This window comes from Oryctolagus cuniculus, chromosome 8 (assembly GCF_964237555.1).
Source record: "Oryctolagus cuniculus chromosome 8, mOryCun1.1, whole genome shotgun sequence".
Classification (NCBI taxonomy): Eukaryota; Metazoa; Chordata; class Mammalia; order Lagomorpha; family Leporidae; genus Oryctolagus; species Oryctolagus cuniculus.
The window spans coordinates 59605293-59629029 of record NC_091439.1 but is presented as its reverse complement, the minus strand read 5'-3'; the positions used below and the strand labels follow the sequence as shown (position 1 = coordinate 59629029).

Below are 23737 nucleotides of genomic sequence, written 5' to 3'. Positions count from 1 at the left end.
CTTATTACTCTTCTTTCTTTCTTTCTTTCTCTTCTTTCTTTCCTTCTTTCCTTCCTTCCTTCCTTCCTTCCTTCCTTCCTTCCTTCCTTCCTTCCTTCCTTTCTTTCTTTCTTTCTTTCTTTCTTTCTCTCTCTCTCTCTCTTTCTCTCTCTCTCTCTCCCTCTCTCCCTCTCTCCCTCTCTCCCTCTCTCCCTCTCTCCCTCTCTCCCTCTCCCTCTCTCCCTCTCCCTCTCTCTCTGTAACTCTACCTCTCAAATAAATAAAGTATTTTTAAAAAGATTACCCTCTCCTGGAAATTAGCTTCCTTTTCTATTTAATGAGGTAGAACTGCGTAGATGTTATCACTTCTTCTCCTCCCCTCATTCTCCTCTCGTTATTCCTTACTTCAGTAAGCAGCATCAGTATTCAGTTCACCAAGTCGGAAATCTGAGGGTCAGCTTTGGCTTTTGGCCTTTCTCCTTATGAGTGCTCCCAATGAGTGCTCACCAGTTCATGCTAAGTTGATCTCCTAGTCTTGTCTTGATCTATTCAGTTCTCTTGATCATCTTGGCAACTGAGTTGAGCTTAACTACCTCCCTCTCTCCCCTAGAGTCTAGACTGCCCAGGTTACACATCGCTTGGCTTCCAGCTTTGATCTCTACCTTCCACTCCCAGATCTGGTCCTACAGGGGCCAAAGTCATCTTCCTAAGAGAATCTGATCATGTCACTTGGTGAAAAATTCCTCATTAATATCTAATTGCTCTTAAAAGTCTCTGATCTTTAAAACTAAACCTTCAAGATGTCTCTTGATAGTTATCGCTAAACTCTCTTCCACATTTTGTAACATCTATACTTCAATCACACGAAGATGTTTTCACATCTTTTCTTCTACCAAGCCTTTGGATGTACAGTTGCTTTTTCTCATCACACTGTCTCTCTTCACTTCATGCTGTTTCTCTCAGATTTCAGCTATGTATCACTACCCTCTGACCTGTATCTAGTCTGTGCAATGTTAAACATTGGTCACTGTTGATTCTAATGATATTTGTATACCAGTTTTTAAATATTGACTGATATTCTAAATGGGAAGGTGACTGGTTTGCAGAATCTTTCTAGCATAATTTTCTCATCAATCTTTTTGTTTCAATCAACTCTTAAGATAATAGCAGTATTTTGGCAACTTTATCAAATCATTTTAAGTCATTAGTTTTCAAGTAAACACACATACTCTTTAATGCTCATATTTTATCAGTTTACATAAGTTTCATTAAATTAATGTAATTATAATGGACATCAGTTGAAATGTTTTAGGGAGGAAATGGAAAATAGATTTATCTTATGATGATAACCTGTCTTTGCTTTTAAAGTAAAGTACTTGCAGATGCTACATTTAAAATCTAAAAATATATTTCATTTGAGAGAGAGAGAGAGATATGCAGACAGACATCCCATCCGCTGGTTCACTCCTCAAATGGCTGCAATCGTCAGGGCTGTACTGAAGCCAGGAGCTGGGAACTCAGTTCTCGTCTCTGCTGTGGGTGGAAAGGCCCCAACATGGCATATTAATCCCTGAGTCAAAAGCCTGCTGCTAGACTATCCATTTCATGATGGTAGGGATTATTGCTTTATTCACCTCAGTGTACACAACACAAAGCATGGTACCAGCTCAAAACCTAGTACATAATTTTTTTAAAAAGATTTATTCATTTATTTGAAAGGCAGAGTTACAGAGAGGCAGAAACAGAAGCAGAGAGAGAGAAAGAGGTCTTCCATCCACTCGTTCACTCTCCAAATGGCCGCAATGGCTGGAGCTGAGCTGATCAGAAGCCAGGAGCCAGGAGCTTCTTCCTGGTCTCCCACACAGGTGCATAAGCCCAAGGACTTGAGCCACCTTTTGCTGCTTTTCCAGGCCATATCAGGGAGCTGGATCAGAAGTGAAGCATCCAGGACTTGAACCAGCACCCCATATGGGATGCCGGCACTGCAGGCAGTAGCTTTATCCACTACACCACAGCGCTGGCCCTCAGTATATAATTTTAAAAACTGATATTAGATAAAAGATTTCCTTAATTCCAAAAACTATGGAATTTGTAAAATTGTTAACTTACCTTCAAATTCTGGTATTTTTTGATTGTTATTTAATTATAACCATGTCTATGGTTATGATGAAACTATAAATTAGTTAAATGTCAGGTTCTTGTGTTGTATTAACTTTGTGTTTTCCAGATAAACTTTCAAAGTGTCTTTGCACACAAGTGTCAAGTGGTGTATATGTAGCTCCTAATCTGGTGTTGAGGGTATGTGGGTAGAGGCAAGCAGGTGTTAAGCAAAACCTTAATGTTCGTAAATGAGATTATTAGTTTCTTCTTTAGTAAGACGTAAGTGTGAGTGGGTGTTTGGCACAGTAGTTAGGAAGCTGCTTGGGTTATCTGCTTATTATATTGTAGCACACAGGACTGAGTCCTGCCTCCACTTCCTGTCCAGTCTCCTGTTAGTGCACACCCTGCAAGGCAGTGCTGATGATCCAAGTACTTGGGTCCCTGCCAGGGGTGTAGGAGACTTTCATCTTGGCCCAGCCCCAGCTGTTGTGGTATTGGGGAGTAAACAAGTGGATGGGAGAGCTCTGTGTCTCTTTGCTTTTCAAGTAAATAAATAAATAAAAATAACAGATAAGTAAAGCTTCAAAATAACTATAAAATCAAAAAACATCATTTTTTATTAGTGGACACTGAAAAATAATATTAGCTAGGGACTCTAAATAAATAAGGACCTTGAATTTTCAAAGTATTAATTAACTATGTACTTTAGCAGAACATAAATAGTTTAGTCATCATCTAGTTGTTTTTTTTTTTTTTTTAAGATTTATTTGTTTGAAAGTTAGAGTTACAATAGAGAGTGTACAAGATTTTGCAATTGCTGGTTTGCTTGCCAGATTGCTGTTGCCAGTCACCTGGCTCTCCTATGTGGGTGGCAGGGGCCTAAGCAGTTAGGCCATCCTCTGCTTTTTCCCAGGCCAGTAGCAGGGAGCTGGATCACAAGTGGAGGAGCTAGGATATGAACTGGTGCCCACAGCAGATGCCAGTGTCACAGGTAGCAGCTTAATCTGCTGCACCATGACACTAGCCCTATCATTACCTAGCTTTTTAAACTTTCTTGAGGAACACAACATTTTTATTAAATTCTCAGAAATGTAATTGCATTGGTTAACTTTAGGGTAAATGTGAGATAATCAGATTTCTAAAATTCAGGCATTATTATCCTATGCCAACAACACATAAAGGCTATATCCTTGCCCTCCCCCAGCTTATCTAAAGTCAGCCCTGTGGCCAGCATCATGTCATAGGAGGTAAAGCCGCCTCCTGTGATGCTAGCATCCCATATGGGCAGCAGTTTAAGACACAGCTGCTCAATTTCTGATCCAGCTCTCTGCTAATGCACTTGAGAATGCAATGGAAGATGGCCCAAGTGCTTGGGACCCTGAATCCACGTGGGAGACCCAGAAGAAATTCCTGGCTCCTGGCTTTGGCCTGTCCCAGCCTGGGCTATTGCAGCCATTTAGGGAGTGAACCAATGGATAGACGATATCTCTCTCTGTCTCTGTGTCTCTCCTTGTCTCTCTGTAGCTCTTTCAAATAAATAAATAAACCTTAAAAAAAAAAAAGCCAGCCTGAAGGATAACAGCACCCATTAGGGCTGGTATTGAACTGTCGTTGCTATAGACTTTTCCTATTCTGTCTTTTTCCAGGCAAAGAGGAATTTTATAATGGGTGCTCCATCTCCCTACCTGCCCTTTAAACATTTGCAAGGAAAAAAAAATAAGGTAAAAAGCAGGTGCAGCCATTCAGAACCAGATACAGAACAACAGCAAAGTAAATCTTAGTCATATAAACAATGATTGATGTTGTTGGAGGAGTTTCCGTGGGTTAGACAATGAATAACGTAATTTTCATGCTTTTCTCAATTCTCACACCCTCTTAGCAGTAAGCAGTGATTAAAATGCAGGTTTAGGAGCCAGAGTGGCTCAGGGTTGAATTTATGTGTGTGTATTTTACCACAATGAGAAAATAGGTGGGAAAATAATGCCGTTTTATAAGAGGAAAAATTGTTATTAAAAGTACTGAGTTGGAAGTGAGCATTTAGCTTGGCAATTAAGAAGCTTGATCACACATCAGACTACCTGGATTTGATTCCTGGCTCCAGTTTCCTGTCAACGCAGATACTGGGAAGCAGCAGTGATGGCTCAAGTAACTGGGTTCCTGACACCCACGTGGAAGACCTGTGCTCTCAGCTCTGGCCCTGGCCCCAGTCCAACCCAGGCTGTGGCAGGTGTTTAAGGAATGAACCAGCAAACAGGAGCTCTGTCTCTCTTTCTAATTCTCTCTTCTCTCTCTGTCTCTCATTTAAATTCAAAAAATTATTGAGTCAAAAATCAGTCTTAAGATCAGTTCATGCTTGTTTAGCAATATTTTTAACATTTGATATTGAATTTCACCAAGAAGTCACTTCAGGCTGTGCATTTTGTGAGAGTGAGAGAGTGTGTGTGACTATTCTTATCCACAACATATGTTCCTATTTGAAATGGCAGGTGAGTATTAATCAGTGTAGACATCACTCTAACAATACTGTCAGAGGAGAAATAATATTGTTATGACACCAACAGAACATTTTTATTATATACATTACCTTGAAATAACACTTTTGCCAGGAAATTTGATGCAGCATACACGTGGTACATGATAGAAAAAAGCCAAGCTCAAGTACATTCGTCATGTGTGCTGCACATGATGTATAGTGGAATGGCCTGTGAGACACAGGGTATAATTAACTGTGAAGGTCATTCCATCACCTGTATGATATTTAGAACAAAGATGTATTCCATGATGCTGTTTACACTATTCATACCTCTTCTCCTCATTTTTATAAGTCTTCATTTCTCTATGACTTTTAAAACCCCCATAAGGCTTTTTTTTTTTTTTTTTTAAGAAAAGGAGGTCTATTTGTTTAAATTGTCTTGTACTCTAAACCCAGGTCAAAAATATTTTGAATTTTAAAAAATATGATTGCATTTGACATTGAAACTTTCTTCTCAATTACTCTAATACTATACACGGAAGGTCTTCTATGTGTCTGCTCTAATTACATCTGCTTCACTGTCTGGTTTTGTTTCATTTTTTTCCAATTTTTAAAAATTGCGGTAAAACACTTATACAAAAATTCAGTCTTAATCGTTTTTAAGTGTCCAGTTCAGTGGTATTACATACGTCCATTAGGTTGTACAATCATCAGCACCATCTAGCCCCAGAGCTCTTTACATCTTGTAAAAGTTCTCTACCCATTCAACAATAAGTCTCCATTTCCCCCTCCTCTCAGTCCCACTGTCCTTTCCATCTCCTGTCTCAATGATTTTTACTGTTCTAAACACCTAATGCAGCCGGCGCCGCGGCTCACTAGGCTAATCCTCCACCTTGCGGCGCCGGCACATTGGGTTCTAGTCCCGGTCGGGGCGCCAGATTCTGTCCTGGTTGCCCCTCTTCCAGGCCAGCTCTCTGCTGTGGCCCGGGAGTGCAGTGGAGGATGGCCCAAGTGCTTGGGCCCTGCACCCCATGGAAGACCAGAAGTACCTGGCTCCTGCCATCTGATCAGCACGGTGCGCCGGCCGCCCAGCCGTGGCGGCCATTGGAGGGTGAACCAATGGCAAAAAGGAAGACCTTTCTCTCTGTCTCTCTCTCTCACTGTCCACTCTGCCTGTCAAAAAAAAAAAAAAAAAAAAAAAAAAAAAAAAAAAAAAAACTAATGCAAGTGGATTCATATGTATTTTCCTTTCTGTGCATGGCTTATTCCACTTAGCATCACGTACCCAAGGTTCATACATGTTGTAACAAATGTCAGAATTCCCTTCCTTTTAAATGCTGAATAGCCTGGCTGGCACTGTGGTGTAGCAGGTTAGGTGGCTGCCTGCTGTGCTGGCATCTTATATGTATGTTTTTTGTATGTTTTTGTTGGTAATCTATATAAATGGAGTATTATAACTTTAGTGTTTTAAATGTAATCATCTTAGTAACTAAAAAGAAAACAATTATGGAATACACACATATTATGAAATTATGTATTATATTCCATACAATTATGGGATATATACAAGAACAGATGAGAAAAGAAATTGCTTCAGTACTATAAACTATTTCTCCATAAGGCTTTGAGTTACTTTCTAGTGCCTTTTCATTTTACCCTACAGAACTTCTTTGAGCCTTTCTTTCAGGGCAAGTGTAGTGGTGATGAACTCCATTGGCTTTTGTTTATCTGGAAATGTTTTAATTTCCTCCTCACTTTTAATTGTTTTAAAAGATTTATTTATTTATTTGAAAGGGAGAGTTACAGAGAGGCAGAGGCAGAGGGGCAGAGAGAGAGGGAGAGAGAGAGAAACAGGGAGTCTTCCATCTGCTGGTTCTCTCCCTAAATGGCCACAATGACCAGAGCTGAACCCATCTGAAGCCAGGAGCTTCTTCCAGGTCTCCCACATGGGTGCAGGGGCCCAAGCACTTGGATCATCCTCCACTGCTTTCCCAGGCCACAACAGAGAGCTGGATCAGAAGTGGTGCAGCCAGGACTCAAACTGGTGCCCATATGGGATGCCAGCACTGCAGGCAGTAGCTTTACCTGATACACCACAGTGCTGCCCCCCCTTAATTCTTTGAGTACCTTTTGACACTTATTTTAAAGTCTTTGCTAGTAGATCTTTCACCAGATCTTTTTCAGAGATAGTTTATTTTCCTTTGAATGGGCCATACTTTCTTGTTTCCTATATACCTCGTTTAAGCTGGATCTTATTTTTCTAAACATGTCTTTACCATTATATTGAGAATTTTACTGAGCAAACTATTCTAGGGTGACTTACTTCTCTCAGCCCTCTGAGGTATTATTCTAGTATTTTCTGGCTTTATTAATCTGTTATGAAGTTAACCATGAGTTTATTATTTCTATGTAGGTAATTTTTCTTTTCTTCTTTAGTATTCTTATTATCTTCTATTCTCATTCTCTTGAAATTTCAAAATTCTAGGTACAGTTTTCTAAATTCTATTTATCTTGTTTGAAATTCATTATAATTTCTGGCCGGCACCGCGGCTCACTAGGCTAATCCTCCGCCTTGCGGCGCCGGCACACCAGGTTCTAGTCCCGGTCGGGGCACCGGATTCTGTCCCGGTTGCCCCTCTTCCAGGCCAGCTCTCTGCTGTGGCCAGGGAGTGCAGTGGAGGATGGCCCAAGTGCTTGGGCCCTGCACCCCATGGGAGACCAGGAGAAGTACCTGGCTCCTGCCATCGGATCAGCGTGGTGCGCCGGCCGCGGGGCCATTGGAGGGTGAACCAACGGCAAAGGAAGACCTTTCTCTCTGTCACTCTCTCTCACTGTCCACTCTGCCTGTCAAAAAATTAAAAAATACAAATAAAAAAATAATAATAATAAAAAAAAAAAAAAAAAAAAAAGAAACCCATTGATTTGAGCCAGCGTCACAGCTTTTCGGGGTGTGCGTTGGCGGGAAGTTGGAGTCAGGAAAAGCAGAAATCAGACCCAATCTAGGGACTCCAACGTGGGGCACAGGCATATTAAAAAAAAAAAAAAAAAAAAAAAGAAATTCATTATAATTTCTGACTCTGAGGATTCGTGTCTTCCAAAATTCTGAAACATTCCCAGCTATTAGCAATTCAAATACTGTTTCTTCCTTGCATACGCTATTACACTCTCTGGAACTCCAATTAAACATTTGTTACACCTTCTTATCCAATTTCTAATGTCTCCTAGCTCTCTCACGTATTTTATAACTCTCCATGGCATTCTATGCAATCCCTTTGGTTTGACTCACTAATCCATTCAGCGTCATGTAATTTACTAGTTTACCCTTCCATTGAGTTTTTTCACTCCATTCAGTTTTAAAGCTGTTACGAGTTTTATTTTTCAAAGTTGTAGATTATTGTTTTAAAAACCACTTGGGGCTGGCCCACGGCTCAATAGGCTAAATCCTCCACCTGCAGCACCGGCACACCGGCTTCTAGTCCTGGTCAGGGCACCGGATTCTGTCCCGGTTGCCCCTCTTCCAGGCCAGCTCTCTGCTGTGGCCAGGGAGTGCAGTGGGGGATGGCCCAAGTGCTTGGGCCCTGCACCCCATAGGAGACCAGGATAAGCACCTGGCTCCTGGCTTCAGATCAGCACGGTGCGCCGGCCACAGCACGCCAGCCGGGGCAGCCATTGGAGGGTGAACCAACGGCAAAGGAAGACCTTTCTCTCTCTCTCTCTCTCTCTCACTGTCCACTCTGTCAAAACAAACAAACAAACAAAAAAAACACTTGGCTAATCCTCCACCTGTGGCGCCGGCGCCCCGGGTTCTAGTCCCAGTTGGGGTACCGGATTCTGTCCCGGTTGCTCCTCTTCCAGTCCAGCTCTCTGTTGTGGCCCAGAAAGGCAGTGGAGGATGGCCCAAGTGCTTGGGCCTTGCAGCCACGTGGGAGACCGGGGTGGGGCACCTGGCTCCTGGCTTCGGATCGGCGCAGTGCGCCAGCCATGGTGGTCATTTGAGGGGTGAACCAACGGAAGGAAGACCTTCCTCTCTCTCTCTCTCTCTCACTGTCTAACTCTGCCTGTCCAAAAAAAAAAAAAAAAAAAAAAAAACTATTTGGTCTTTTTTAGCCTCTTTTTTCCTCCTTTCAATTTTTTTTTAAATGAATGAGGCAATTTATTAACCCAGCATCATTGTTCTAATGTTTCTTGCTGGCACCTGTCCTGATTTCTTAGTCTCTGTGGTGTCAGTTTGCAGTCCTTCCTGGTCCTTTTCCACCATTTTCAGCCCCTGTAGGGCTTGTAGTACCTGGTGGGCCACTCTTGGAGCCTTGGCTGAAGCAGTTGGGCATGACACCATTTCACTGATGTCCTATGTCTTGGTCATGGAGCCAACCCCAGCACTACCCCAGAGTACAGGTGCCACACAAGAACCAGTTCTCATCGTAGGGAGCATGCTCCTTGTGCTTGGTGAACTTGATGGTGTCCTCCCACTCCGGACACTTTCAGTTTCCCTCAAAACTCTTGCACGTTAAGTCTTATACTCCAGGCTTCTTTTGGCCTCCACACACTTTTTTTAAAGATTTATTTTTATTTGAAAAGCAAATTTAGAGAGAGAGAGAGACAGAGAGAGAGACAGAGATATTGAGAGATCTTCCATCAGCTGGTTTGCTCCCCAGATGGCCACAAGAGCCAGGAGCTTCCTCTGGGTCTCCCATGTGGGTGCAGGGGCCCAAGCACTTAGGCCATACTCCCCTGCTTTCCCAGGTGCATTAGCAAGGAGCAGGATTGAAAGGAGAGCAGCTGGGACCCAAACCGGCACCCATATGGGATGTGAGTACTGAGGCAGTAGCCACAGCACCGGGTCCTGTACTGTAAATTTTTTTCCTGTATCTGATTAACATTTCCTTGTGCATTTGAGGATTTCTTTCTTTTTTTTTATTCTCATGCTAACAAAATGCTATGTTTAGGTATGATACATATAGCTTAAATGCCTATCTGCAGGATATATCCCTACTTATGGGAAATCTTTGAATAAGTCTATAAGATCTGCTCAATGTCACTAAGGTTTGTTCTTAATTTCCTTTCTTCTATTTCTCTTGGCCTATTATTTTCCTTTTTTTCCCTCTTTAGTTAGACCCAAATAATTTTCATTCTGGTTTTTCTTATGTGTGAATTTAAGAATATAAATTTTCTGTAAGCAATGTTTTAGCTACACCCACAAATTTTTATTTATAATTAATATTCTCTCTCTCTGTGTGTATGCATGTGTGTGTGTTGTGTGTGTAATCTCTCTCCTATAATCCATTAGTTATCTAGGAGTTTTTCTTTTAATTACAGAGTAAATGAGCCATTAAGTTTTGTTTTTGTTATTTATTTCTACAATGCATCATAGCTTTGGTTCTTATTTGCTAATTTTTGAAATTTTATGACTTGTAATTTGATACATTTTCATAAAAATTACATGTGTTCTTAAACAGAATGTGCAATCTCTAATTATCAAGTGCAGATCTTTTCTATTCTAATTGATCTATCAGTTATGGAGAGAATTATGTTAATAATATTACTACTATGAGTGATTTGTCATATTCTATTTGCAACTCCTCTCGCTTTTTGCTTCAAGGTTTTTTTCTTAAGATTTGTTTATTTATTTGAAAGGCAGAGTTACACAGAGAAAGCAAGAGATGGAAGGAGGGAGAGAGAAAGGAAGGGAGGGGGAGGGAGAGAAAGAGAAATAGAGAGAGAGAGAGAGAGAGAGAGAGAGACTTCCATCTGCTGGTTCACTACCCAGATGGCCGGGGCTGGCTGGGCCAGGCCAAAGTCAGGAGCCTCTTCTGAGTCTCCCATAGGGGTGTAGGGGCCCAAGCACCTGGGCCATCCACTGCTGCTTTTCCAGGTGTATTATCAGGGAGCTGGATAGAAAGTGGAGCAGTCAGGTCTCTAACCTGGTGACAATAAAGGACACCAGTGTTGCAGGCAATGACCTGCTATGCCACAGTGCTGGCCCCTTGCTTCAAGTTTTTGAAACCATGTTATTGAGTACACACAGAATTGGAATTCATATCTTCCTAATGAATTGGACACGATCATTGTATCACGTCTACTCTGAAATTTGCCTTAAAACTTAGTTTTTCTGATATAACATTAGCTACACTGTCTTTTTTGTCTTCAATTTTCTATGTATTTTTGATCCCTATTATAAGCAGCATTTAAATACATTTTTAAGTCCAGATTGGTGGTCAACTCATATGATTTATTATGATTACTCATATATTTGGACATACTGCCTTTTATTTGTCTCTTTTCTGTTTTCTCCTTATTTTGAATTGCCTTTTTTCCCCCCATTCCATTTTGCCTCTACTGTTTTGAAAATTTACATGGTATTTCTATTATTTTAATGATTGGCCTTGAAATTGTAACATGCTTCCTTAGAGAACTGAAGTTCATGAATGCTTCTATCTTTCTGCAACAATACAAAGATATTAAATGCTTAAAATACTTAAAAGCTTCATGGTCTCTTCAAATTGTCCTTTCCTCCAATTCTCTTTGCTCTCCTGCTACCTTCCTCCTGGCTGTTCTGCTTTGGCCATACTGACCTCCTTCTGAATCTTGAATTGTCCATTGACATTTTTGATTTAAGCCTTTTCCACTGGCTAGTTCTGCTGAAGACTAAATCATTCCAGATGTCTGAATGACTTGCTCCCTTACCTTGCAAATCTTTGCTCAATTTCAGACCCTCCCTGCCATCTTACTCACAACTGCGTATCTTTTCATTGCTTTCTAATAGCCCTCATTGCTTTATTTTTCTCCATGACACTTAGCTTCTTTCAGTATACTAAATAACTCACTCACATTATTGATGTTCTTCCTTCCTGAGAAATTAATCTCCACAAGGAAAGAGATTTATATTTGGATGTCCTAAAAATTGCTTGTTTCCAGCTTCTAAAATGGTTTTGGGCTCATAGTAAACCCGTAACAATTATCTGTTAAACATTCAATGAATTCAGACCCCAATCCCACGTGAGAGCCCATCAGTGTTCCTGAATTATTAGGGCATGCTGTTTTCTAGCACCACCCAGAGCCAAGGCTGAGACAGATCATTTTTATTGCTGTCTCTTCCTTTGGAGCATTATTTTTACCTGGTATACTTCCTGTCCTGATCCCTTTCTTGAGTGGGCTCCCTTTACCTGCTCTTGATTAGAAGACTCCAAGAAGTATTTTTATCTATCCAGGTTTGGGTCATGAAAAACAAGTGACAGACTAGATATGGGGCAGGCAATAGCAGTGTCTGACATAATTATACCACAAGACAAAGAATATTATATGTGTATATATTTACACAAAAAGACCCCCACAGTGTGCTGCTAAAGTTGAAAAGGCAAGTTGCAAAAGAATACAGAATACCTGTGTGAGTCCCTTTTTTGTTAAAAGCAAACAAACAAAACAACTGCTATAGTTATGTGTGCTGGCTATGTCGCTGAAATATGTTGGGAAGGTTTTATTCTAAACTAGGACACAACTAATATATACAGTGAGAATCACCTTAAAACATAAATAGGGATTGATCTAGTAATAATGGCAAACATTGAAATGGTATCTACTATAATGCTAACAGTGTCGCAAGTATTTAATAAACATTAACTTGTTCAATCTTCAAACCCCCTTTATCAGGTTTTACTAACATTACTGTTATTTAAAATCAGGAAACTGACACATGAAAAGTTAAACTTACCTAGGGAAGCATATCTAATAAATGACAGAGTTGGAGTTTGAACTCACATGCTCTGCCCTTAACTCCCATGATATACATATATATATATAATATTGTTATAAATACTTATAAAAATAAAGCAATCACCTTTCCTTAAATCTACCACAAAATGGCAGTAGCCACAACAGCAGCCACAACCAAACAAAAAGAGGATACAAGTAATTCTAAGCAAAACCTGGCTGCCAATGAGGACTGTCTTTAGTTTTGGCCCGTCATCCTTTTACTTCTGAGCAGTTTTTCATCTCCCTAAACGACCAAAGTTGTCCTCATGCATACACCCAACACTGCCAAGCTGCTCGGCCTTCCAAACTCAGGCTCCATGCAGTGTCCTCCATTTATCCCCCTCTTCTTCTCCCACCTGCATGTACCTGCCTACACACTTTAGAGTCTCATCTTTTTCTTGACAAGTTAGTAACTATAAAATAGTGGGATAATTGTTTGCCTTTTATAGTTTGAGAGAATAGATGTCCCAATAAATCCATCATATTTTGAAAATGTGGTAAATGGAAAATGCAATTAATATACACAACCCACTGAACATTATAGATTAGCTTGGCCTAACTTCAAAGAACTCAGATTTTTTACATTAGTCTACAGTTAGGAAAAATCATCCAACATGAAGCTTATTTTATAATAAAGTAGTATCTCATGTAACTTTTTTGAATACTGTTCTGAAAGTGAAACCAAAACGGTTATAGGGGTACACTTTTACACCATCGTAAAGTTAAAAAACTGTCAACTGAACAATTGAACTTCAGTTACATTATGCAGTTATAGAAAGGAATTCTGAAGTCAGCGCTGTGGCGTAGTGGATAAAGCCACCGCCTGCAGTGCCATCATCCCATTGTGGACTCTGCTTCAAGTCCCAGCTGCTCCACTTCTGATCCAGCTCTCTGCTATGGCCTGGGAAAGCAGTAAAAGATGGCCCAAGTTCTTGGGCCCCTGCACCCACGTGGAAGACCCAGAAGAAACTCCTGGCTCCAGATCAGTGCAGCTCTGGCCATTGTTGCCAACTGGGGAGTGAACCCCAGTGGAAGGGGATGGAAGACCTCTCTCTCTCTCTCTGCCTCTTCTTCTCTATCTGTGTAACTGTGACTTTAAAGTAAATAAATAAATCTTAAAAAAAAAAAAAAAGGAATTCTGCCATTCAGATACCTATAAAAATATTTAACATTTGTATCTGTGGGGAGCAACTGGGAGCAACTCGGACTAGACTAAGTTACTGGAATTAAGACTTATTCTATGCATCTGCTCTCCCACAATATGGCGCTGGGAGAGGAGGAAACAGCTTCTACACAGCTGCCTCCAGTTCAACCAATAAGCAGCAGGACCTGCTCCTGATTGGAGGAGAGCAGCGTACTCGGCGTTGTGGGTAGCAGAGTTGGGATTGGTGGAAGAGGACTATAAAGGAGGAGAGAGACAACATGCACCAGGAACATCTAAGAGAAACATCTATCTGAAGGAACACCTGTGCAGCCCCCGAGAGAGCCGGCCGGCGGTGTGCCGCTCCCCCGCGGAAGTGGGGAATGTGGCAGGGGGAACCGCCCTTCCATGGAGGTGGAAGGGTCGGTAGCCAACCCGGGAAGAACCAGCAGCAAACCCGGGAAGGGCCGAGCAGACGAAAGAACAACGCAGGGCTCAGTGTCACTCCTCCACGAAGAGGGGGAGCGACATAATGGTGCCGTGACTCGGATATGAAGCCTAGGCAGGGTTTAGTGTCGTTCCTCCACGAAGAAGGGGAGCGATAGTATCATTTTGCTCATCACAAGGAATTTCCACATCTTGCTGATCATTTAATCCAACTTCCATTATAGCCCTGTGATGGTGTTATTCATGGTTTATGGATGAGGAAAACTATGATTACCTAGGGAAAACTAATTTGTCCACCACGTTCTCACTGCTGAGGGTGGCAGAGGAGCTGATCTTAAGTCATATTAACCATTCCTCGAATCATGGAAACCTCCTTTTATATTCAATTCCTTGGCCAGGAATCTCCTCATACATTATTAAAGAAATCTGTGGCTAGCTGGGTGAGAAATTCATCGTCACTGCTGGAAAAATAAAGGTTGAGGATGAAAGAAATAGAGGCTGGATAGATGGGAGTCAGACACACGGTACTGTTTCAGACTCAGTGGCGTATTTGGATACAAAAATCTAAATTTTTTTCTAACTTCAGTTTCATTTTGGTTTTGATGGAATCTTTTAGTTTATGCCAACTAGTGGGAAATATTCATTCCTAAAGCTCCATTTCTCTTTTTTCATGGAATATTTAGCTTTTCTGTTGCTCTATCCGGAAATAGAAGATTGTTATTCCTCACTACTGGTTTAAGTGATACGTATTGGTTATATTGTTGTGTAACAAATATTTTGATATGTAAAAGCTTAGTATAAGTAAGAAAAAAATTCTTAAAGCAGAGAAAGGTCTTATAAAAACAAAACTGTCCACAATGCATAGTGGAAAGCTTATTGGTTTAAGAACTGTAAACATGGAAAGTGTTTACAGACCTGACCATAAAATGATGCAAGACAAGTCTTTGTTCCTGTAATAAACTTGAGTCAAAAGAGCAAACAAAGACACCTCCCAAGGTTACTCAACTCCATGTTCCTGGAGAAGGCTTTTATGTGTGAAGGGAGAAGTTTCTGCAATTGAATGTCTTGACTGACACTTTATTCCAACCATCTTGGTTTTTCCAGATTAGTTCTGAACAAGTTTTTGAGCAGTATTAGAAAATCTAAGAGGTTTGTGACAAAATCTGATGTGGTACATTTTAAAGTACAGCAACTATAACATCTGTGAAGTAAGTTAAATTGACATGGCAATTGATTCCTGGGATTTAGAACTAAAAGAAATCTGAGAATGTGTTTTAAGGATATTCTTTGCCAAAGATCAGGAAAGAGTCCCTTTCCTTGCTGGGCTCCCAAACAATTGATAAATTCCTTTTATAAGGCACTAAAAAGTTTGGAAGTTGGCAAAGCAAACATTGATCAAAGAGAGTTTTTCAAGTTGCTTTAGTGTCAAGGTAATTTTATGTAAAAGTTAGACACTATCTCTTGGTTTTTCAGTGTTTTACTAGCGATATTTCTGTACACTATCCATGTTTCAGAGGAATAAAGAACTGTTGTAGTTCCCTTTCGATCTGGGCCCTGAAGGACAGCTCCCACACAGAAGGGTGGCAAGAAGGGCTATTCTGCCATCAAAGTGATGACCAGAGAGTACACCATTAACATTCACGAGCGCATTTGTGGAGTAGGTTTCAGGAAGTGTGTCCCCTGGGCAATCAAAGAGATCAGGAAGTTTACCATGAAGGAAATGGGGACACCACGTGTGCACACTGATACAAGGCTCAACAAAGCTGCCTGGGCCAAAGGAATAAGGATCGTGCCTTACCACATCCACAAGAGATTGTCCAGAAAGCTTAATGATGACGAAGAGTCACCAAACTAGCTCTATTCTTTGGTTGCCTGTGCACCTGTCACCACTTTCAAAAATCTACAGTCAACGTGCATGAGAACTAACTGTTCATTAAAGTTATAAAACTGCTTAAAAGAAAAAAGAAACACCTGTAGACCTAAACCTCCCAATCCCACTCAATCATTAATCTAAATATGCATGTATCAAAATTTCGTTTACACCTTAGGCATAATTCTTAAGATTTTAAGAAAACATAGCAGTTGTGTATCCTGTCTGCTCACTGCATCTCTCCTCATGAAGTGACCTGCTTCCCTCTTTCATATCCAAAATAATTTATAAAGATACCTGATTGTAATTAGAATAAAAATAATCAGATTTAAGGCACTGAGAGATGGGTTCCTTCTACTCTCAAATAAAAATGTTACAAATAAGCAAGCACAACAACATTTTCAGAAAAAAAAATCAAGTTCATATCTACAAAACACCTCAATCATTCTTTCTCTTTTTGTGTATACAGTCTGTCTTCTTATATAGCTCATGGGATTATTTTTTGGTACCAAATGGCCCAAGCTTTGCAAAACCATTCCTTTTGATGTTGTTTGTCAGAGACAACCTTCTTTTCGAATAAAGGATGACAAATAGTCCAGAACATACTCACCTGCAAGTCTGGGTTGTTCAAAGCTCAATCTGCTACAGCTGGATGCTGGAATTACCTTCACAGTATTCTCCACTAATATTTGATTAGTGATCCTTTGCCTGAACTCTTGAAGTTAGTGGGCCAGGGAGAGAGGAATGTGCTTTACTTTTTAAAGTGCCTGTTCACATTCTTAGAGCAGTCTCTTTACATTGAAATATTAATTCCTCTACTAGAACAGTTCTCCAGTTGTTTTAGCTTTGTTTTCGGAGTCAGCCATGAAACACCTTTCTTCCTTTGCACTTGCATTTTTTTTGTAAAGTTCTACAACCTCAGGAAGTGGTGTCAACACTAAAAATGTCTCCCACATCAATTACTAGAATCATATTAACATTAAATGAAATTACTTCTGCAACTGCAGAGGTTAAAATGAAAATGAAGCTCTAAGCTTGAAGCGAATCCATTTATACACACACTCACACATACACACACGAACACACTTCCCTGATGTCTATCATGGTCTGTGGTCTGATTTTGGCTTCCAAATTTTTACACTGCAGGAGAAGCTTGACCTTGAAGATATTTATCTTTCTTACCTTAATACCTCATATAAAACCTTGGATTATGTGTGAGGCTTCTCACTTATTGCAGCTCTTCTCAGTACTGTGATTTTTTTTAATTAAAACTTTCCAATTGGCAGTTCAAGAATTTTGAGATAACAAGATACTAAGAGTATTGCAAATGAACCATGGAAACAGTTAAAATTTATTTAATCTACCACTGTTTCACTCTTCACGGGTTCTCATTGTGAATTAAAAAGAAAAAAAACCAATCATGTGCAATTGTTTTCTATTTCACGGAAGTTTGGATATTAACTATAGGGATTCAGGGGCAACTTTTTAATAACTTTTTTCCTTATTTAAAAAATCTTTCCATATTTAAAAGCAAATATCCAGAACTTCTGAACTCTGTTTTCATATGAAAGGTCTTAACAAGTTCACGGAAAACACATATTATGAAAAAACTGCATGGATTTAAATTTTTCCCCCCTCACCAAAATAAACTTTTCTCATAATTCAATTTTCCTGCGAGTGTCTTGAAGTGCCTTTGTGCATTCTACCTCCAGGCTGAAGACCAACTTCATAGCCTAAAATATTAACCTTGGGATATGGCGTTTCAGGAAGCCGTAGTAGCTGAGTAGCCTTTTACCCACTTGTTGGAAAGAGTTCATTCTCACTTTTCCTTTTTGCTCAGTTTTGTCACATTCTGATCTTAGGGTGAGCTAACACAGAACACGCCAAGGGACCTTACCCTCTTCCCTTGCCAACAATAATCCTACGGTGGCCTTGTCCGTAATGAAAGAAACGTCAGCAGACGCTCTCACCTGCCCGTGTTTTCATTTAACAGAAAAGATGACGCCACAGGCCGAGGGTCCTGCAGCTGAGCCCTCCTCGCCGGAGGAAGAGCACCAGGTGAGGAGGATGATGGCGAAGCGGGCGAAGATCATCAAGGAGCTGATCCAGACGGAGAAGGACTATCTCAACGACCTAGAGCTGTGCCTTAGGGAGGTGGTGCAGCCCCTGAGAAATAAGCAGGTAAATGCAAGTGGAGCTTTTCAGTTTTTCAAAGTTTTTCTCCTACATCCTAAAAAAAGCTCACTAGCATGATGAAATTGAAGCAGCGAGTGTATCAGGGAAGCGATGTGCCTTGCTTCCAGGGTCTCCAGGCTTGCGTTCACACAGGGGTCATTAGCCTTAAACTTCTGTGTCAGCAGGCACAAGGGAACTATGTTCTAAAATAAGAGATAAAGGAAACTCTGAGCTTCTGCTACTTTGGAATTTCTCATGCATTCTTCCTTGGACGCCCATGGAATTGATAACAAAATTTAAGCAACAGGCTTTCCTCACGCCAGGAACAAGGTATTTAGTTGAATTTGATGGTGATTATGGATGTAGAAGAGAAAGACATGTGGGCTCCATGGGCCCCTACCTTGAGAGCACAATTCAACTCAAAACTATTTAGCTAAGTAAAGTTCAACCTCGAAATTAAGTTGAAAGTAAGTAAAAAAGTAGTAGGTGGGCCTGAGTCAACACTTGAAGTGTTTGTAATTAACCGTTGTCATGGAGGCCTTTTCAGAGAATTTGTTGTAGGGAATGAGAATAAAGGTTCAAGGAGGTTCGCTGGGTACACACACATGTCCTAGGTTATTTCATTCATTTGGCATACATTCCTGATACCTGATGTTTGCAGCACTGGGGTTACAGTTTAGTACAAAACAAAGTCCTACCCTTGCGGGGTTCGCTTCCTAGGGCAGAATGGGAGGAGTCAAAGGATAAATAAATGTGAATACATTAGGTGGCATTAAGTACAGCTGAGGGGGATAAAGCAGGGAAAAGAGAAGGATGGTGCAGAGGACTGTTAGATTGGAAACTGAAGACTTTTCTTGTGGGGGAGCAGAGAACTGAAAGAGATATGAACTGTTGTGGGCAGAGCAGAGAGCAAGAGTATAGACTCCAAGGAGTGAGAATCTAGTCCAAGGTTGTAATATAGAGACACACAAACTAGAAGGTAAAAATGATCAGAAATTCCACTACTCAAAGAAAATCACCAACATGATTAGGAATATCCCCTCAGACATCGACTTGGACATTAACGTATCTACACACATAAAAACACATATTTAAAAATTTTCATTTGTTTGAAAGGCACAGATTGGAGGGGCAGGGGGCAGAGAGAGAGAATGCACCCACACGCACAACAGAGACAGAGAGCATCTTACGCCCTGGTTCACCACCCAAAGCCCACAACAGGAGGGCAAGGCCAAAGACAGGAGCCTGGAACCTCACCCAGGTCTCCACGTGCTTGAGCCATTGGCTGCTGCCTGCAGGGTGCATATTAACAGGGAAAACTGGAGTGGGGAGTGAGCCAAGACTCTAACTCAGGCACTTCCATTGGGATTCAGGGGTTCCAAGCAGTATCTTAACTGCTATTCTAAATGCCCACCCCCAAAACACATTTTTTTACATAAATATGATCATGATTTCTAATACTTTAAAATGTTTTTCCACTGTTACTGATGCTGAGATGTACTAATCTTTTGGGTGTTTGTCCTCTTATCTCCTTTGAATAATCCCTAGAAGTGGAATTGTTAGATCAAAGGGTATGCATATTTAAAATTTTGATAAAAATTTCCAACAGCCAAACAAAGTTGATACTGTTCTAGTTTTCATTTCCATTAAGAATGATTTCCATTAAGAATGAGAGGGCATTTTTCTGTGTATCCTCTTTAATGGTAAAGATTGTTGATTTTAAAAAGTTCCTTTGATTCCCTCTGACAAATATTCTCTCAAATATTCATTAGCCTTTTCTGTTCTTTCCAATTCCTATTCATGTCTGTGTCTTTTGTCCTTTAAAAAATGCTTGTTTATCTGTTGTTATAAGAACTTTTTTACATCAGGGATTTTTTTTTCCAAACCAACATGTTGCCAATGACTTTCCCAACTTGTCTTTGGCCTTCTAGCCTTGTTTGAGATGTGTGTTTATTTTGTTTTTGCTATTTTTAAGTAGTCAAATACATCCAACTTTGATTCTGGGTTTAGTATCTTAACATATGGCTCACAATTATAAAAATATTGGTAGCCAGTCATCAGAACACCAGCTAAGGCCAACCAGGGTAAAGTTTTGAGGTTTTCTCTCCCCCCACAACCTCCCAACTTCAATATTTTTCAGGGCTTTCAATAATCACACAAATAACCCATACAAGTTCATTGACTTGCTCATATGCAGTTGCAGTTGCATTTCCTCACCCCTGTCTTTGCCACTTACCCTGTGTCATACCTGGAACTTGTCAGCACCAGTAATTTCACCCTCACAAAATCATAATTTCCAGCCTTCTGCTTGATGGCCCTGATGCACTTTTTTTTTTTTTTTTTTTTGACAGGCAGAGTGGACAGTGAGAGAGACAGACAGACAGAAAGGTCTTCCCTTGCCATTGGTTCACCCTCCAATGGCCGCTGCGGCCGGTGCACCGCGCTGATCCGATGGCAGGAGCCAGGTACTTCTCCTGGTCTCCCATGGGGTGCAGGGCCCAAGTACTTGGGCCATCCTCCACTGCCTTCCCTGGCCACAGCAGAGAGCTGGCCTGGAAGAGGGGCAACCGGGACAAGAACCTGGTGTGCCGGCGCTGCAAGGCAGAGGATTAACCTAGTGAGCCACGGCGCCTGATGCACTCTTTCACCACACTTCACTCGTACTCTGTCCCTGACAACGCTTTGATAGCACCTGGACGGTCAAGCTATAGACCTTACCATCCTGTTAGCATTTATCAGGGCCATACCTGGCTCAGTTTCATGTGTCTTTTGTTATAATCTCTCTTTGCATATGAACTGAAGTCTCTTTTTCTTTCCATTTACTACCCTAAGAAGCAAAAACCCATCCTCTTCTGAAATTCCTGATCATTTTCTTTTTATGAGGTCCCCAGTAATGTCTCTGAGTTTCTTTCACCCTTTCTTTTTCCTTTTACCTCAAACACTGCCTCTTCTCTCCTAACTCTTGATTAATGTCCTTTTAAAAAAATAATTCCAACATAGCAGAGATGTACATACTCCCAATGCGACATCTACCAACCTGCTTCCATCTCTGCTCATATAACCCAGCTTCTGTTTATTACGAGAATCAAAAGTTCTGATTCTACTGAAACATAGTATCTCCACAAATGCAGTGTCTTCGGCTCCTCTAGCTTACTCAGGGTTTTCACTCCTACTTGTATCTTTTCTCTCTCCTACATAATTAACATTACCCTTTGGCATGGATCCTTCTTGTCACCATCACCTGCTATCTTTTTTTTTTTTTTAAAGATTTTATTTTATTTGACAGGTAGAGTTACAGACAGTAAGAGGGAAAGACAGAGAGAAAGGTCTTCCTTCCGTTGGTTCACTCTCCAAATGGCCTCAACTGCACCCATCTGAAGCCAGGAGCCAGGTGCTTCTTCCTGGTCTCCCACAACAGGTGCTTCTTCCTGGTCTCCCACAACAGGTGCTTCTTCCTGGTCTCCCACGCGGGTGCGGGGGCTCAATCCTCTACTGCTCTCCCAGACCACAGTAGAGAGCTGGATCAGAAGTAGGGCAACCAGGATTAGAACCAGCACCCCCATGGGATTCTGGCGCCACAAGCGGAGGATTAACCCACTGCACCATGGCGCCGGCCCCTCACCTGCTATCTTAAAACAAGCAGGAAAACCCTTTCTTGATCCTAAAGGACTTCTCTTTATCTTTTAAAATTAAATATGTTATTTAATATGCCTAAACATATTTGTGACTAAAATCTATTTCAAAATAAACATAATTTACCAAATCTGTTCCAGTGATGAACTAATAATCACATTAGCCTTCTTATAAAATTGACTAAATAAAAAAGAAAATTACCTCTTTGAAGCCATAGTCCTTATCAAGTGGAAGAAGACATATATTCTGTATGAAAATGTAGCCAGTCATTAAATCATTAGTTTATTTATATTGAAAGGAAGAGAGAGAAAGAGAGATCTCCCATCTGCCGATTCACTCCCCAAATACCTGTATCAACCAGAGTTGAACCAAGCTAAAACCAGTAGCTAAGAACTCAATCTGGGTCTCCCATATGGGTGGGAGGAACCTAAGTATTTGAGCCACTGCCTGCTCCTCCCAGGGTATGCAGAGCGCCGCTGGGACTTGAATTCAGGCTCTCTGATATGTGATGCAGGCATCACAAGCAGCAGCCTAACTGTTGCGCTAACATGAATGCCATTCTGAGTTGTACTCTTGTATGTCTCCTCTAATTTTTGCTTATGTTTTTATTGTTATGCTTTTCCTGTTTTCTGCTTCCTGCTCCTAACTCATAAGCAGTTGCCAGAACTGGAGTCTCAGACCCTAACAAATGAAAGGTTTCTAATATGGTAATGTTTACAGCAGTTTATTTGGCATGCTTAACTTTGCTCTTCAGTGTTTTGAGTTACAGTTCTCACAATTCGAGTTCACATTTCCTATGCTATTCTATTCAGGTCACTCATAGCTTGTTGATTTTTCACATGTGCTATTTATTTCTCTTGATTTAGGTATCTTCCAGAGTTCTTTCTCATTGTGGAATAGTTTCATTTTAGCTACCTTCTGGTCCTACCCACTGATGTTGTAATAGCGACTCCTTAAAGGACTTTCAGAATTTTCATGACAAATCTTCCTTGTTCCCACTGCTAAAGGCTTTTAACCTTTGAGTAACCAAAAGGCTCAAGAACTTTATGACTTTTATAAATATTTATATGAGTGCTGCGGTAGTTAATTGATCCCCCAGTTCATTAACTTCACCACCTTTTCAATGTTCATTAGCTCCTTCATGTCCTCACCTCCCTCCTAACCACTTAAATACCTCAAGCTCTGCACACAACCCACCTGTCATCAGTTAGTGTCAAAAGATGTGTAAATTAAAACAGTTGCAAGTAATCATGGGAACGACAAATCATGCTAGGCCTAACCTGAGCAAACGTAAGTAACTATTTTCCAGGTACAGTTTAGACTGGAAAAAACGTTGGGAAATCATCTGATCCATCTTTTTCTCTATGCAAAATTGAACTCCATTTTATGTTACTTGAAAATAGGAAAAAGGAAGTTGAAAGCTGAGGAAAGTACTAGACTTCTCTAACCTATCTAAATTGTATAAATTAATCAGCATACAAATGAATGACCAGCCCCAGCCCTTGAGTGATCAATTCTTTGTGATGCTAGTGGTTATAAATCTTAATCTTCATTTCAAAGAAGCTTTCTCTCAAAACAGCCATTCACTAACTGAAAGCTGGGTCAAACTCAGCAGCTACTTCTTTAGCAGCCCCATTGCTCACAAGTTTTGCAAAGAAGGTGCAAGTTATCCACAACATTCAGTGTTGAAACATTTAGTGGGAAGACAGGTTCCACATATTTATTATACAAACAGGGTGATGGGACACTCCGTTTTTGGCAGTACGTCAAAATAAATCAAACCAGAGCAAACTAGTCTTAACAATGGAAAAGGGTTATATGTGTAAGGAAAGGATTAAAAAGTGATTGAAAGAGTAGAAGGATTTAAGTATGTGTTTTTATGTCTCCTAGTTTTTGGTTATTTGAATTTCAGCTACTTGGATTCTTTCCTTAAAGGCAATCCTCAGTACACGTCTCCCTTTACCTTCCCAAGGACAATCTGTTTAGAAGTATGTGTGTGTGAATACGCACTTGGTAGATTTTTACTTAATTAACAGCAAAGGTGTATGTATTTTATTTTGAATTTGCTCATACTTGGTTTAATTGTGTGCATTATGCTTGAAATCATTTACATTTTTCTGGAAGGTGATTAAAAAAAACCTGAAATTTTGTAATGGTAAGAGTTTGGCAT

The 23737-nt window shown here is 40.5% G+C and overlaps 2 protein-coding genes across 2 annotated transcripts in view; both read left to right on the top strand.

The window, feature by feature from the left end:
* ARHGEF38 (Rho guanine nucleotide exchange factor 38) overlaps nucleotides 1–23737 on the top strand; it is a 146852-nt gene that overhangs the window by 17271 nt on the left and 105844 nt on the right. The window contains exon 2 of the mRNA XM_008267533.4: nucleotides 17753–17940. Coding sequence (XP_008265755.2) covers nucleotides 17753–17940 — 188 coding nt within the window. The remainder of the gene's footprint in view (nucleotides 1–17752; nucleotides 17941–23737) is intronic.
* On the top strand, nucleotides 15502–15744 carry LOC103350805 (large ribosomal subunit protein eL31-like). Its single transcript, XM_051819531.1, has one exon. It carries the CDS (start codon nucleotides 15502–15504, stop codon nucleotides 15742–15744), a length of 243 nt encoding a protein of 80 aa, XP_051675491.1.